Consider the following 15,029-nt stretch of genomic DNA (forward strand, 5'->3'; position numbering starts at 1 on the left):
CAACTAGGGGGTAATATCTAACCCACAGATACACAGATACTCCTGTTAAACTCATTTAGTCAAAAACCAAAAAGACTTCAATGTGGGTTGCAAAGGGGTTTTGTAGGGGGGATTGGCTGGGGAAAAAGGGAGATAATTAGAATGTGTTATACACAATATATGAGATTGTCAAAGAGCAACTTCAATTAAAAACATTTGAATGCATGATTTATCTGTATTTTTATGTATATGCATGTGATATCTTTATAGATATGTCTAAAATACACATCCTTATGGATAAATTATTTGTTATCAAGTGAATTCTGCACTTGACAAGAGAACTAGATTCTTGTCCTAATTTCTTGGCAGTCTTTTGAAAGCGTAAAACATTATACATGGGTGAAGGGCTTACTGAAGTTAAACAGCTAGAGTTAATTTGTGGGCTTGCCATTTGCTAGCTTTGTAATTTGGTGTAAATTACTTGGTTTCTCTGTGCCTTAATTTTCACACATAAATTGGGTTGTTATGAAGGTGAACTGAGTGGTACATGTAGGAATCTTTGATCCATACTTGCAATGCTGTAGCGGATCAGTAAATGGAGATCAATCCAGGCCAACCGAACGATCTCCCCAACACATCAACCTGTTTAATATGCAGTTTCCTTCCCAGGATCAGAATTCCCATTCTCTTACCCATCACAGACTCTCTTCTTCCCTCTGGAGGCGGACAACAGCACTACGGAGCCCAGCATTCTGGTTGCTATGGATACCGATGTAACGCGGTAACCAAGGGGACGAAGGCGGAAGCTTCAGGCGGCCATGGCAGCAGCTGCTGCAAACGAGGATCGCAGGTGAGTTGAAGGATTAACGAGGTACACAGCCAGTGGAAGATTTTGCCGTTGAGAGCCGGGCGATAAAGCTGCATCTGGGTGTTACAGAGCGTGCAGCAGCAGGTGAGAAAGGAGACCCTCCGGGGTTGGGAGAAGAGCATCAGTCCGTCTAGGAGGTATTTGCTGGACCCTTGCCATAGCAGACTCCTGGGCTTCCAGACATAGCTCTGGCTCAGGAGTTACACGTTTCTAAATAAAAGTATTTGATCAATGATGTCTTTACATACAATAACCAAGCATGACGCCCAGACAGAGAAAACCAAGCCTCCCTCAGTTACAGCATCCCCAATTCCCTTCTTTTCAAATGCTAGTCTCTTTTGTCCTTTGAAGCCCTTGGTGCCCTGTGAAACATGTAGCTACTGCGGACACCATCTCACATAATCCCTTTGCATCTTTCTTTCTGCCTGTCTGTTCTCATTGAACCACTTCTCTCTTGAAGTTCACTTCTCTCAAGTGAAGGCTGGTAGGAGTGTCTGGCTCCAGAAATACCCGAGGCAGTGATGGTTTAGTCTCTGTTTCTTTTTCATGCCTTTTTGATTGTTTTGTTTTGAAACCAAAATGGACATGAACAGAGACTTTGGCAAGTCGTGTCAAAAAGAAAAATACTTTGTGGAAGTAAATCTGGATAAGATTAAACAGTAAATTGTTTGCCCTTGGTAATCTCACCTCCTTCCCTGATCTTGTTTGACCTTGCAGGCTACACAGAAGCTGACCCTGATTTCCATAACAATGCCAGTGTCTTACAAAGGAATTTCCTCAAATTAGTTTCCCTCTTTCCTTCTTCCCGGATGCTTAACATTTCCTGCAGTTATTTTATTTGCTTTTTTTTTTGTGTTTTTATTTCCTTAATCAGAACAAACATTCAGAGAAGATTGGTGTAACACTCACCTTGTTCTTTTGTACTTCATACTACACATCGGGATATCTGATATGCATTTGTTGGTTGCTAATCCGTATCTTGTAGCAGATATGTAGAAACACAAACATTTGTTGTGGGTGGGAGAGTTAATATTTTTCTTTCTAGATATGATTTGCAATAAGTTAGAAGTAGTGGAGAAATAAAATTTTTTACAACGTAGTATGTGATTTTCCACACTGTAAGATATGCAGAAACTACGACAACTCATGGAGATTCGGAGGTCAATGAAAAGCTGCCTCACAAATACTTGGGCTACCTGAAAAGAGCATCTATTTAAGCAGTTATGCAAAAATAGAGTCAATGATAACAAATGAAAACATACACAGTTTCTAAGGCAAGATTTCCCTTTTTCTTTTGATGGAGGAAACAGTAAGAAAGTCAGTCTTAATGAATAATATAATGGAAAAATAGAACAAGAGACTAGGAGGAAGGTGATATTAGTAAAAAAAAATCTTAATCCTAAGTGCCAGGCAGAGTACTAGAGTCATATTTATTGTATGTAGAGTATTCCTTAAAATATTTATTGCAGTGTGCGTGCATGTGTGTGTGTTACATATGGAGGTCAGACAATGAGTGCAGGGTTTTCCTCATTCCACCATGTGGATTCCTAGGCTTGGATTCAGCCTTTTAGTTTGTCAAGAACTTCTAACTGGCGAGTCATCTTGCTGGCCGTAGAGAACTAGAGAGGCAATTGGACACCAGAAAGGTATTAAATATGTCACTATACAATTTTAAAGTATGTAATCTTCTCAAGTGTGAAAGGGGATGACTGGGAAAGAAGAACTAATATTTACCAATAAAACCTTGAGTGTGTTTAGATATTTAGATTGTTATGAATTTGACTTAATAATGTTGAGAGTATAGAACCGTGACTAGGTTTACAGTCTTAAGAGCAGCAGCCAGGACCTGAACAAGTAATAGGAGAGCAGTTCTGGTTCTTTTACCATCTTCACATGCTTAATGATCCAACGCCTATAACATCCATGGGAAAACAGAGCAGTAGCAGCTCATATGAGAACAGATGTTGCTGGTGAAATATTAATGGGACTGGTTTCTGAAAATTGTAATAATTTTCATCTTATATTACATCTGTAAAAATGTAATAATTTCATTGTGGTTTGAAATCATCTAACTTTTTATTTAATTTTAAATTAATAATTGCTTCTTTCCCATTGTGTTTTTCATAGATTTTAAAGGCAGCTAGAGAAGTGTTTACGTCTAGAGTCCTCACTACTTAAAGGGGTCTTTTGACTTGAATCAGGTCTAACATAAGATGTAAGTATCTTAAATTCAGTATTCTTTATCATAATTTTTAGCATTTGAAAGTGTCCTAAAAAACTATCTTACCTTGCTATCTAAATACAAACCTTCCCAGTTGTTTAGGAAAGCATTGATTGATGTAGAGCATAAATTATTGGGCTATGTGTGTACCGTTAAGTACTACTGAGCTGTGTCCTCCAGAGATCTTGAGTGCATAAAAAAGGCTGGAAATCAGACCGCCTGACTGATGTCAGGGCCTCTCATGGGAAAACACGACATGTGCTGCTCACACCTAGCATCTTAGGATGAAGATCATGTATGATCTCTTCATCTCTTACACTTTTAAAAGATTTGACACACAGATATTAAGTAGGTGTTAATATCAGATATATTGAAATTTAGAGTTCACATTACTTTAGTCCACTGAAGCACGTGTTTTCTAATAAACTTAATTTTTATCTAACATGTCTTTCATGAATCTCAGATTTCCTTGGACTATTTTACCCAATGAGGTAAAAGTGTTTAACTCTCCCCCAAAGAATCTAATCATTAGAAACTTTAAAAATATGTTTTACAGTAAAGAAAAAATAAACATTTCAGTGGTAAACTCTTAAATTTTAGTGTATAAGGTTATTTGAGGCATTAGAAGATTCTAGTAACCCACAAAGGAGTCTCGATGATGGCAGGGTATGTTCATTCATGATCTACTGACCATATACATACAAGGATAGCTATGAGCACAATCCTGAATTGGAAGGTCACTTAAACCATTATGAGTTTTTGAGTTTCTGATGTAGCTTAGCAACCCAGCTCTCAGGTGTTAACTTTTTGGATTATATTATCATTTCTCAAGTTCAAAAGCCTGGACAATTCTGCAGAGATAAAATATTCCTCAAAGTTTTCATTCTGCCAATGGGAGAGGGCTAAGTTCTTTGGAAACTTGGGGCGCCCCTTAGCACTGTTTTTTTCTTGTTTCCTAGATCATTGTACATTCCTTTCTTCCATTGTAGTTACAAATACTCTCCATTCACCCTGGACTGGTTTCTCTCTACCCACAGGGTCCTGCTCACTAATTCCTGTAGGCCGCTTAAGAAATAACCACTTTAAGACTTAATATTAATTACATACTCTTTGGCCTATTACCTCAGGCTTCATATTAACTAACGCTTACATCTTAAATGAACACATTTCTATTATTTTATATTTTACCACAAGGCTTGTGGTTTGTTACCTCTTGCGTTTTGGGTGGCAACATGGCATCTAGCTGACTCTGCCTTTTTTTCTCCCTGCATTCAGTTTAGTTTTCCTGCTTAGCTCTATTCTGCCCTGCCATAGGCCAAAGCAGCTTCTTTATTAACCAATGGTAATAAAACATACTCACAGCATACAGATCGGTATCCCACATCATTCCATTCTGTGGCAATAGATTGAATGGATTTCTTTCCTAAAATGAGAACATTTGTAGAAACAGTATCAGACTGTAATAGTAAATCTGGTATCCAGTTGGATGCATATATGTTAGTGAACATTTATCTAGATGAAAATAAATTATGTGAACAATCTAACCAGGAAAATGAAATACATGGGAGGTGACTTCCTGACACCCATAACTTCAGTTCTGGGATATGTGATGACCTCTTCTGGCTTTTGAGAGCACTTCACACGTCGTGCACATACCATGCATACATACACTCAGACATACACGTGTAAAATAAATACATAAATAAACAGATCTTTAGAGAAAAAGAAGTCATTTGTATCCTGTAATTTTATGTTGCACCTCCAGCTTTATGTTTTGCTATTTATGATTCAGACATTGTTATAGCTTTGCCATCTTGAGGAAGATGACTAATCATTTGTTGACTTTTCCCAAAGAAACAGAGAGAATAGCATGACTCACCATAATAATCTTTCATTTTTATTCACGTCATAAATTGGCTTCTGTGCACGACTTGATAAACATTTAATTGAAAAAAGCCTCACTAACTGCATTCAGTGAAGTGAAGTGCCCTCTGAATAAGACTGTTTATTAGTTAAATCACATTATCATCAGAGCTGTAAATCTGAATCATCTCATTCTAATGAGATTTACAGGCCTTTCTTTCATCCTTTGTATGGATAGAATCAATCCTTGTGTGGAAGTTAAACGTCCTGCATATGCACATGCCTAGAGAGGCACATCACACAAAGGTCCTAATGTGCAAAGGAAATTAGGACAACAGATTATTTTGATGAACCAGAAACATTAACTCCGGGCATCTTCTCCTGTTCTCCTTTGGATGGTACTTATGTAAGTTTAGGCTTTTATGAAGTCATCCAGTTAGGAAAGAAAGCTAGCAGTTTGATTTCCTGATTAATATCAGGAGGTGAGATGGCCTGGCTGGACTCTATCTTACTGTCTGGTAATATTTCTGATAGAACTGCTTGTTTTATTCCCCCCCTCTCTCGTGTATGTGTGTATATATGTGTGTGTATGTGTGTTTGTGTGTGTATATATGTGTGTGTGTGTGTGTATATATGTGTTTGTGTGTGATATGAATGTGTATGTCCACTCATTCATGTTTAGCTTTCTCTGTCATTCCCTGTCCTATTTGGAAGTAGCATCTCTCACTGAACTTGCAGCTCAGCCAGCTGGCCACTCATACTCCAGCATCCTCCTGTCTCAGCTCCACCCTGAGCCCCAGCATTGGCATTACAGACACACACCTGTTCCTGTCTTTTACGTAAGTACTTGAGATATGAAAGAAGATTCTCATACTTACTCAGAGAATACTTTATGGACTGAGCCATCTCCCCAGTACTCCTGTAGATGTTGAAAAGATACTTTTTGCAGCCCCTGCTTGATATAAATACACAAAGGTACTTCCTACAGAGATAATTCTTAAAGGTAGAAGAGTAGATGAGCATTCCTTTTGCAAATATTGCATTCCCCCTTACCCTAAAGCAAACCAGGTATTTGTTTTTTATTCCCTAGATACCTTTAGATATCATGACAGTTGCTTTAACCTTGTGAGACAAGACTTGGTGCCTGAATGGGAGTCAGATGCCCTTCCTTTGATCAGAACGTGCCACAGTCCCACAATATTGTAACTATTCTGTGGACTTTCCCTGGACAGAGTCTCTCTGGGGTAGGCATCATGCTTTTTTGTTTTGTTTTGGCCAGTATAAGGGGCATGCAGAATAGCAAAATTTCATGTGATGGGACCATGAGAAACAACTAGAATTATTTTTGTTCATTGAAATTATAAATATACCCCATGGCACAACCAGTATATTGCATGACATGCAGCATTTCTGTGATTTTGCTTTTGTACTAAAGCATTCAAATTATTTTCTTTGCATTTAGTGACTTTTCCTTATATTATTGTTGGCTATTTGTATGTCTTATTTTCAGAATGTCTATTCAGACTTTTTTTCATTTTTAAACTGGATATAAATATTAGCTTTCATGTGGTTGGATTTCCTTGTGTATCTTGAACACCGATTCCTAATCAGATAGTTTGCAAATGCTCTCTTCCATTATTTTTATTTTTATTAATTAAATTTATTCATTTATTTTACACCCTTACCACAGTTTTACCTCCCTCCTCTCTTCCCCTTCCCTTCCTCCATCTCCCCTTTGTTTCCCCCAATCCACATCTCCTCTGTTTCTGCTCAGAATGGGGCTTGTTTCCTCTGGTGTCAAAGTATGGCGTATCACGGTGAGGTAGGACTAAGCTTTTCCCTTTGTATTAAGACTCCTAGCAATAGCAGATAGGTAGCCTGAACTGGCCATCTCTTATAACCAGATTGGTAACTACTCCAACTGTCTTCAGGGAGCCTTCATGCAATGACTGATGGAAATAGATGCAGAGATCCACAGCCAAGCCCTGGGCTGAGCTCAGAGAATAACATTGAAGAGAGGTAGGAAGGATGTCTAAGCCTGAGGTGATGGTGGTGGTCATGGTCATCGCCAGGGAACCCACAGAAACCTTTAACCTGGGCTGGCAGAAGTTCACTGACTCTGGAACATATTTTATTTTTAAGTGAGATAGAATCAAATAGACCTATGAACTTGTTGCGTATGTGACTGGCTCTGTAGACAGTTTTAAGAGAAGCATTCCTAAATCATTGTGAAGAGTGATCATACCATTGAGATTCAATGGCAACTCTGCAGAGGAAGAACCTGACCAATTGATTTGATTGGGTGTATTCCCATGTGGGGATGGAAATTTCTGTGTTGGTGCTGTCCTTAATTCTTTGAACAAACTTTCCATATTTATCTTCTATTTTTCTCTCAAAAATTTTCATCAGTTCTCCCTTGCTGAGGATTAAACTTTCCATGCTTGAACTATGCATTGTATGGTACTGACTGGGCTTAGGCTCAAGTTCAGTGTTAAGCCTGGTTGTCTCACTCTCCCAAGACCTTGCTTTTGGTTTCTGACACTGAAAAAACAAAAACCGGTCCCTCATCAGCTTCATCCTCTCTCGGTTCCCAGGATTTTATTCTCTAGACATGCTCTGCTCATCACCCAAACTGAATCTGTCATTGTTCCTGTTCTGAACATCTTTTCTCTCCCTATAGTATGGAATCATTATCCATCTGATGTTCTGATCTACAAGCCCTTTGTTTCAAAACTTTATTTCAATGCTAGTAAGCCTGTATTCTTTCCTGTATCATGTCTATAAGTTTTATGGCCCTTATTATTTCTCCTTTGTTATATGGCTTTTATATGCAAGTTTATATGCTCTCTTTGACTTTAAGCCATTTGAGCTCAGAAACAAATTTTCTTAGGCCTTGACTCTCCTTACCTCCCAGTACAGTGCCATGAATATATCAGAGTCTTAGTATATATTTACTGAGGTCCTGGACACATCACATTAAATAGTTTGGACAGTCAGGATATGGCCACTTCGATATTTTTAGAAGAGACTTCTGATTTTTTTTTTTTATTTTGGAGATAGGGTTTTATAGAATTACCCATCCTCAAACTCACTGTATAGCTGTTGATGACCTTGAACTTCTGATTTTCATGCTTCTGCTTTCTGAGTGTGTGCACAGCCACATCTGTTAACTCCTGTTTGGGCTCAAATCCAGAGCTATGTGTATGGAAGGCAAGTACCTTTTCAGAGATACATCTCTAATCCTAGACATTAACAATTTTTACTAATATGTAATACAGTAGCAGTGCATATGAATCTGTAGTTCAGCCTTGCAGAATAAGTTGTTTTAAAATTCTGAGTATGTGAAACACTCAAAAAACAGTGTGCTCTTAATTTACTTTTATGGTTAACTCAGAGTTAACAAAAATATTTTTGTACTTATTTCTCATGGGGAATGTTTTTTGAAATATTCTTATTTCTTGTCTTAGACAAGAGTGTCCTTAAAGTTATGTATATATATATATATATATATATATATATATATATATATATATATATATATATAAATTCCTTTAGGTAATTATTACACACCTTAATTTTTGTGCTACATAATACTTCTTGTAAAAAAGATATTTGAGCTGTGGCTCAAGGGTTCTTTTCATTCTTCAGTATATTAAGCATGTTTAGTATTTTAAAATAGGACTAAATAGTTGGTAAATAGTTATGCATTGTGAAAAATGCATTTAAGAGATGCATATTTAAGTGATTGGTCATTGTGAAAACATCATATAGCTTTGGCATTACCAAATGATAGTATTTTAAGGGATTGGTCAAATATGGCTTCTGTTCTGGACCAGATGTTTGTATGAAATACATCACTTTGTCAATTTTTGTAGCCATTTAACCCTGTAAAGAACCAAAATATATGCTTTGTTTATTGAAAGGACTAGGTTCTTTTTCTTTCTTTTATTTTTGAGGACTAGGTTCTTTACTTTTAATTAAGTATTTTCCAATTTTCTTTTTTTTCAGATGCAGGGACTTTGTAGGTTGCCTAGACTGACTTTGAATTCCTCTGTACTCCAGGCTGACACTGAAGTCAGTTTCTGCCATCTTCCTTGTCTTATTCAGTTTTGTCAGATTTATATTCATTTAACTTGAAGTATATATAAGTATACATTCTGCTTGTTAATGTACATAATATTTGTGCTATTTATTCAGGCTTTGAAGCTTTCTCATACTAAAGATTCTGATTGAAAGTTTTTCTGAAGGTCAGCCTCGTGACTCAGTCAGCACGCGCGTAACATTTCTGAAGCCCTAGCATCAATCTCCAACACTGCACAAAGAAAGCAAAATAACAAAGACTTCCCTGAATTATGTGTGTTGTTTAGAATTTATAACTGCTTTAATTCTATGGTTACTCTTCGTTTCTATTTTTCAGAAGTTTTCTAAAGCTATGATAATATTAAGACAACATTAAGAAACAAATAATCATGAACACCAAAGATTTTATAGTTATTCCCTGGGGAAAACCTGGAAATTCTGTAAAACTAAAATATAAGTAAGTACAGACATATTTTTAAATTAAAATAGTTGCTAAAGTTTCTACATGTTATAAATTAAACTATTATTTTTTAAACAGGAGAAAGGTAAAAGTCAAATTTTATAAATTCTTACCCCGTTTTCCCTCATTATTGTGTTTTGTAGTACAGTCTTCAAATTTATAAACCATGTTCATATTATTGAGCATAAATTTATTAACTATTATATTATCAAAGTGAAAAAGTTATTTTATCACTTTAATGATAGCGTCAGTTTAGTAATATAGCTTGTAAATTTAAGGTTTATAATTCTTTTCAAAATTAGGACTAAAATTATTATTAATTATGGAAGTGTGAAGCTATATATAAAAGTTGGATTCATTTACTATTGAAGCAGTATAAGAGAAGGATGTATTTTGTGACCTATACTCAGGGTTACAAGCTCAAAAAGAAGCAAAAATTAAGGGGTCAATTAGGGCCAGAGATCTTTGAGCATAGACACTGCTGAAGATAACTTCCCAGGCACAGAATGGAATAGACTTAGACATTTACCCTCCAGGTAAAGCCAAGTAGGGAAAGTTTTTTTTTTTTTTTTTTTTTTTTTGATGTCAAAACACTTTTTTTAATGTTTTGTTTTGTTTTTCAAGACAGGGTTTCTCTATGTAATAGTTCTAGCTGTCCTGGAACTAGCTCTTTTAGACAAGGCTGGTCTTACAGAGATCTGGCTTCCTGCCTCCCGGGTTCTGGGATTAAAGGCATGTTTCCACATAGCTCAAAACATTCGTAAGATATCCAGCTCCTTTTAGTTTTGGTGAATGCTACACACTACTCTTTCTTGAGCTAGTTCCATTCCCTGTTAGCAGCTCTGCTAGCCAGAGATCTCACAACTCTGGCTTCTACAATATCTTGGGGTCCATGGCAATCCAGGCTTTCACCATCACAGCTCCATGCAGTGTTTTCTCTGGGCCTCCATGCAGGGATATTCCTGACACATGCCTGGTATCAGCAGCTCTCCTTAGCTGTGATGGGAGAGAGTGAGAGCCAAGATAGCCAAACTCAGGCAGTGAAAAAAAAAAAAAAAAAAAACAGAAAGCTGATGCAGATATAATCAAAAAAAAAAAAAAAAAAAAAAAAAAAAGCATGCTATGTTCCAGACTCAGTAAGCAGCAGAACTTGGCAGCTTTGGCCACCTGGTTCTAGCTTTAAAGTCAAAGATACAAGAATAGGGAAAGTTTTAAAATCACAATAGATCCTGAAATCTAGACTCTTGGGTTGGCTTCTGGCTGTAGAATAGTTAAGATCTAAGTTTAGTAGGAGGGTGGAGCTTCAGATACTAATAAGAAAATCTCTTAGGGATATGGAGATGATTCAGTGTAAACATGAAGCCACATAATAAAAACTAGATACGGTGTTACATGCTCAGAATCCCAGTGCTGGCCAAAGCAGAGGTGGGTAGATCTCTTTGTCTGGTTGGTTGGTTAAGCCTACTTAGTGAATTCCAGCTCAGCAAGGGATCCCGTTTCAAAAAAAAGTAAGAAAGACAATAAGCAAGTAAATAAATAAATAGGAACAAAGAGAGATGTGGGTAGTACCCATGTTAGCGAGTTTATCCTCTGGTCTCCATAGGCAGTCACATAGATGTACATGTACATACTTTTGCCTTCTACTACAAACAAATATGCACATACACACATGCACATACACAAGCACACACACAAACACACACACACATTATCTTTTGTAGATAATCTCCTACAACAAAGTATTAATAGGAGCTTTCTTCCAATGAGACACAAATTGTTCTGATGCTCAGCTTTTTATATCGAGGTTAGACATTTACTGAAGGTTTCAAACTGCTGTTTTAACAGAAGGAGCTCATGTAGAAGGAAAACACTTGTTTTAGGTGGAGGGTATGACTAGGTGATAAAATGCTTACCTAGCAGGTATGCAGCTCCAGGTTAAATCTCTATCCCTGCATTAAATGGATGAGTAATGGCGGTTTATGTATTATGTTATGAACTATGTGATACAGTAAAGTCAATTGTAAAAATTATAATTTTTGTCTATTTGTCACAGATATTTGTGTGTATAAAAAACATAGGTCTGGTACAAAAGCAAATAATGTTTTTTAAGCTTTTATATTTGAAGAGACACATGACTTAAAGAGAATATTAATAACAGGCAAATACTTTTAAAAAGGGCATAGGAACAGATGAACTAAGTCATTCTGTAAGCCTTGCTAATAGCTTCAATTTAAGCGCAGAAGTCTGTATGAAATTTGCCTGCCTCGAGGCTCATTTGTTTGCTCTAAATGACTATTCGGATCATCTGTCTTTAGGAATGCTCGGGAGCTGCAAATGGAGAAAATTCAGCTAGAACTCGAGAACCAAAGGATGGAAAAGAAATTCCGAGAATTCCAATCCACATGGAACAAAGGAAAGGAAGAAATGAAGTGAGTGAATGTTCAGAGAAGTTTTAAAAAAAGCACACTACTCCCTAATGTTATACTGATTTAAACATGCTATTTATTTGATTGAATTTTATAAAACTGTTTTGTATAACTTTTGTTATTCTAGTAAAAACATTTGGTGGACTCATGACTTTTAACTGTTTCTGATGAAGAAGGGATATTAAATTCCCTTTACTTTTGATTTTCGTGTTACTTACATGAAACACATCACTTTTTAAAATTGCCAGGACTTTGGTTTCCTCTAGTTAGCTTTTTTTCTTTTTCTAGTTGCCTAATATGTTAAGGTCCACAGAAACTTAAGGCCTGGAATGCACAAAAAAGCAATGAAAACTTGATTTTTTTTGCTATGAAACAATGTACTGAAGACACAAGAATACCAAGCTGATGTTAATGGCATTGTTGTGTGGTGTAATTTTTCAGTGAGCAAGCGTGTCTCTGCATGACATCAGAATTATGTAAACCTGTGGGTATACTTAAAATATTTTAATATATGATAATTTTATTTTGTTGATAAAATCTCCCTAACATTATGCTTATATGTTGTACTATGTTAATTTTTTATTATAACACTAACAAATAAATCTGATGTGTTTCAAGAGGAACTGATAGTTACATAATAAAAATGTTTTTTTAAGTCTAAGCTCACAACCAGTCCATTTCCTTGTATCATTTAATGAATAAAATTCTTTTTCCTGCAAATGTCTAATCTTTATACAAGTCTTTGTCAGAATACATGGGTGTGTTTGGTGTCTTTATAAATGGACTAATCTATAAGTTATGAAAAATAATTCACATCATAATATTTTGGTCTGTGCTCCAGCCATATACTGAATCATCCCATTTGTTACTGGCTTACCTTAGCAATATTTTATGAATATAAAAGCCACCATTGAGCTGTACATGTACTTTTGCTTTTGTACAATAGCATCTTTGCATAAATCCCTCTCTCTGTAATTTTAGGTTCAGAAGCATGTTTATTTTATATTGTGCTTAACATAGGTAAATTGCCCTATAAATGGGTTGCAGAAGTTTACAATCTCCTATAAAACAGAAGACTACACATTTCATATGTATTTGGTTATTTTGGGTATCACTATAATTTGTAAATTGGAGTTCATTGAATCAGCTCCCAGAAGTGACTTTTCTTTAGCTGTGGAGCCTTTAGTGGATGGTCTTTTAGAGCATTCTTCAATTTAAATGGGTTTTAAAAGTAGTAGGACTATTTTCTCCTAAGGTGTCAGAGACAAAATGAAGACTTTCCACCTGTTGCCTCCCAGGAAAAGGGAGACCCACGATTCCAGTTTGGGGTTTATTATTTAATGTCTATGTGACACTGGGCAGGCTTCCAATGAAATATGATACTTTAGTCTTGGCACCCTCAAAAATGCTTTTTTTTCCTTCAGTGGGGGCTCAATGAACTCCACTTCGAAATCTATAACATTAGAACTTGCCTTCTTTGAAATCTGTGTTATTTCCAAATTAGGAGCTCATTCCATCACCTGACAGACCTGCTGTATTTTAGGGGTATAGATTTGTTCTCCTTTTTATTTTCATTTGTAGCTACCTGGTTTAAAAAACTTTATGGTCATCTGTAAATTTTTATTTTTTATTTTTTTAATTTTTTACTTGAAAGTATTTTTTCATTTTACATACATACCATCCATAGTTCAACCTTCCACCCTTCCTCCTATTCCTTTCCCACCCAAGTCCCCCACCCCTGTAAATTTTTCTATAAATTAGTAAAAGTCAGTCACTGTAAATGCCAAGCAGTGGAATGCTTCTGTGTTTAGACATTTCTTTTTCAGTCATTGCTACACAGACATCACAAATATAGAGGAGTGACCCTTAAAGTGATATATTGGTGATAAACTAGGACATTTCTAACATCCTATTCCCAATTTATAGTGGTTTATCAGGCTAACACCCAGATTTCTATTTCCCGAAAAAAGGGAAAATTTGTTTTCACTAAAAGGATGAATGTTTTCAGTAATTACATTTTGTGTTATGTGCATTGAAGGTCAAGTGGATATTACTGGAATTCTGGAAGTGTGGGCAAATTGGGTAACAAGTCACATCTAACGTCACAAAGTAAAGTGAATGGCAGTAAGGTAAGAAAGAAGCCATTTTCTGAGCAAGAGGACACGCATTACGTTTTCAGGTTTTGCATTCTCTCTCACACTCAAAGGTCCTCCATCCTTGCTTTACTAACTTCTGTTTAGGTTCACCATCTTCAGGTTAATACTGGCTTCGACTATTCAGATATGTTTTGTTTTCCTTGTAGAAGTGTTTTTTTTCTTTAAACAAAACATTTCAGATGGTTCTTGAAAATTACTTCCAGGGTAAATTTTGAATTCCAAACACAGTTTTTCTATTTATTTAGAGGACATAAATACAATGACAGTTCTATATTAAGGTGAACACTAATATTATATGATATGACAGATTACAAACCAGTTCTGACTTGATATTATTTTTATTTCTTTAATATTATTGCATTCTGCTTGCATAATAATTACTCATACACTCTTATTCACATGAGTAAAGACATCCAAGAAAAGATTTGCATGGAAACTCCCAAGTTACCTATTTACTTTATCATTACTGTGTCTCCCGAGTACAATTGTAAATTATATCATGACATCACATTTATGATTACAAGGAGGTAGGTGTTTTTATCTAAAGAAAACGTTTCCTCTGGATTTCTTTAGCCCAACATTCGTGACTTCGTGAATTTTAACTTGCACAGCGTTTTGTTTTTATATACCTATCATTAAACTTTCATTGGGTCATTTGGCACCAACGAATACCTTACTCGGCACTTCTGAAGTTTTTGGCTTCAGAGAAAGCATTTCACTGCACACTGCTATCCCCTTTGTGAGTCAGATTTCTTTTACTCTTGGGTTAAAAATTTATAAGCCATATTTAACTCGTCGTTATCGTTCCACAGTGCTGTCCTGTGTTGTATATCAGATGTTACTGTAAATATGTTAAACATTTCAGTCGTGAGCAATCTTGGTAGCATCCTCTTGTATTCCCAGAACTCACAAAGTTGAAGCAGCGGGATTGCCAGAAGGTTGAGGCCAGTCGGAGTGATGGTCTAGGATATTGAGT

General features: G+C 36.1%; 1 protein-coding gene across 1 annotated transcript in view; it reads left to right on the forward strand.

The window, feature by feature from the left end:
- Positions 1-11,805: 11,805 nt before the first annotated feature.
- Zbbx (zinc finger B-box domain containing) overlaps positions 11,806-15,029 on the forward strand; it is a 72,059-nt gene continuing 68,835 nt past the window's right edge. Inside the window, exons 1-2 of the mRNA XM_038347939.1 lie at positions 11,806-11,900; positions 13,936-14,026. Of these exons, the coding sequence (XP_038203867.1) occupies positions 11,806-11,900; positions 13,936-14,026 (186 nt within the window). The remainder of the gene's footprint in view (positions 11,901-13,935; positions 14,027-15,029) is intronic.

This window comes from Arvicola amphibius, chromosome 11 (assembly GCF_903992535.2).
Source record: "Arvicola amphibius chromosome 11, mArvAmp1.2, whole genome shotgun sequence".
In the NCBI taxonomy this organism is placed as follows: domain Eukaryota; kingdom Metazoa; phylum Chordata; class Mammalia; order Rodentia; family Cricetidae; genus Arvicola; species Arvicola amphibius.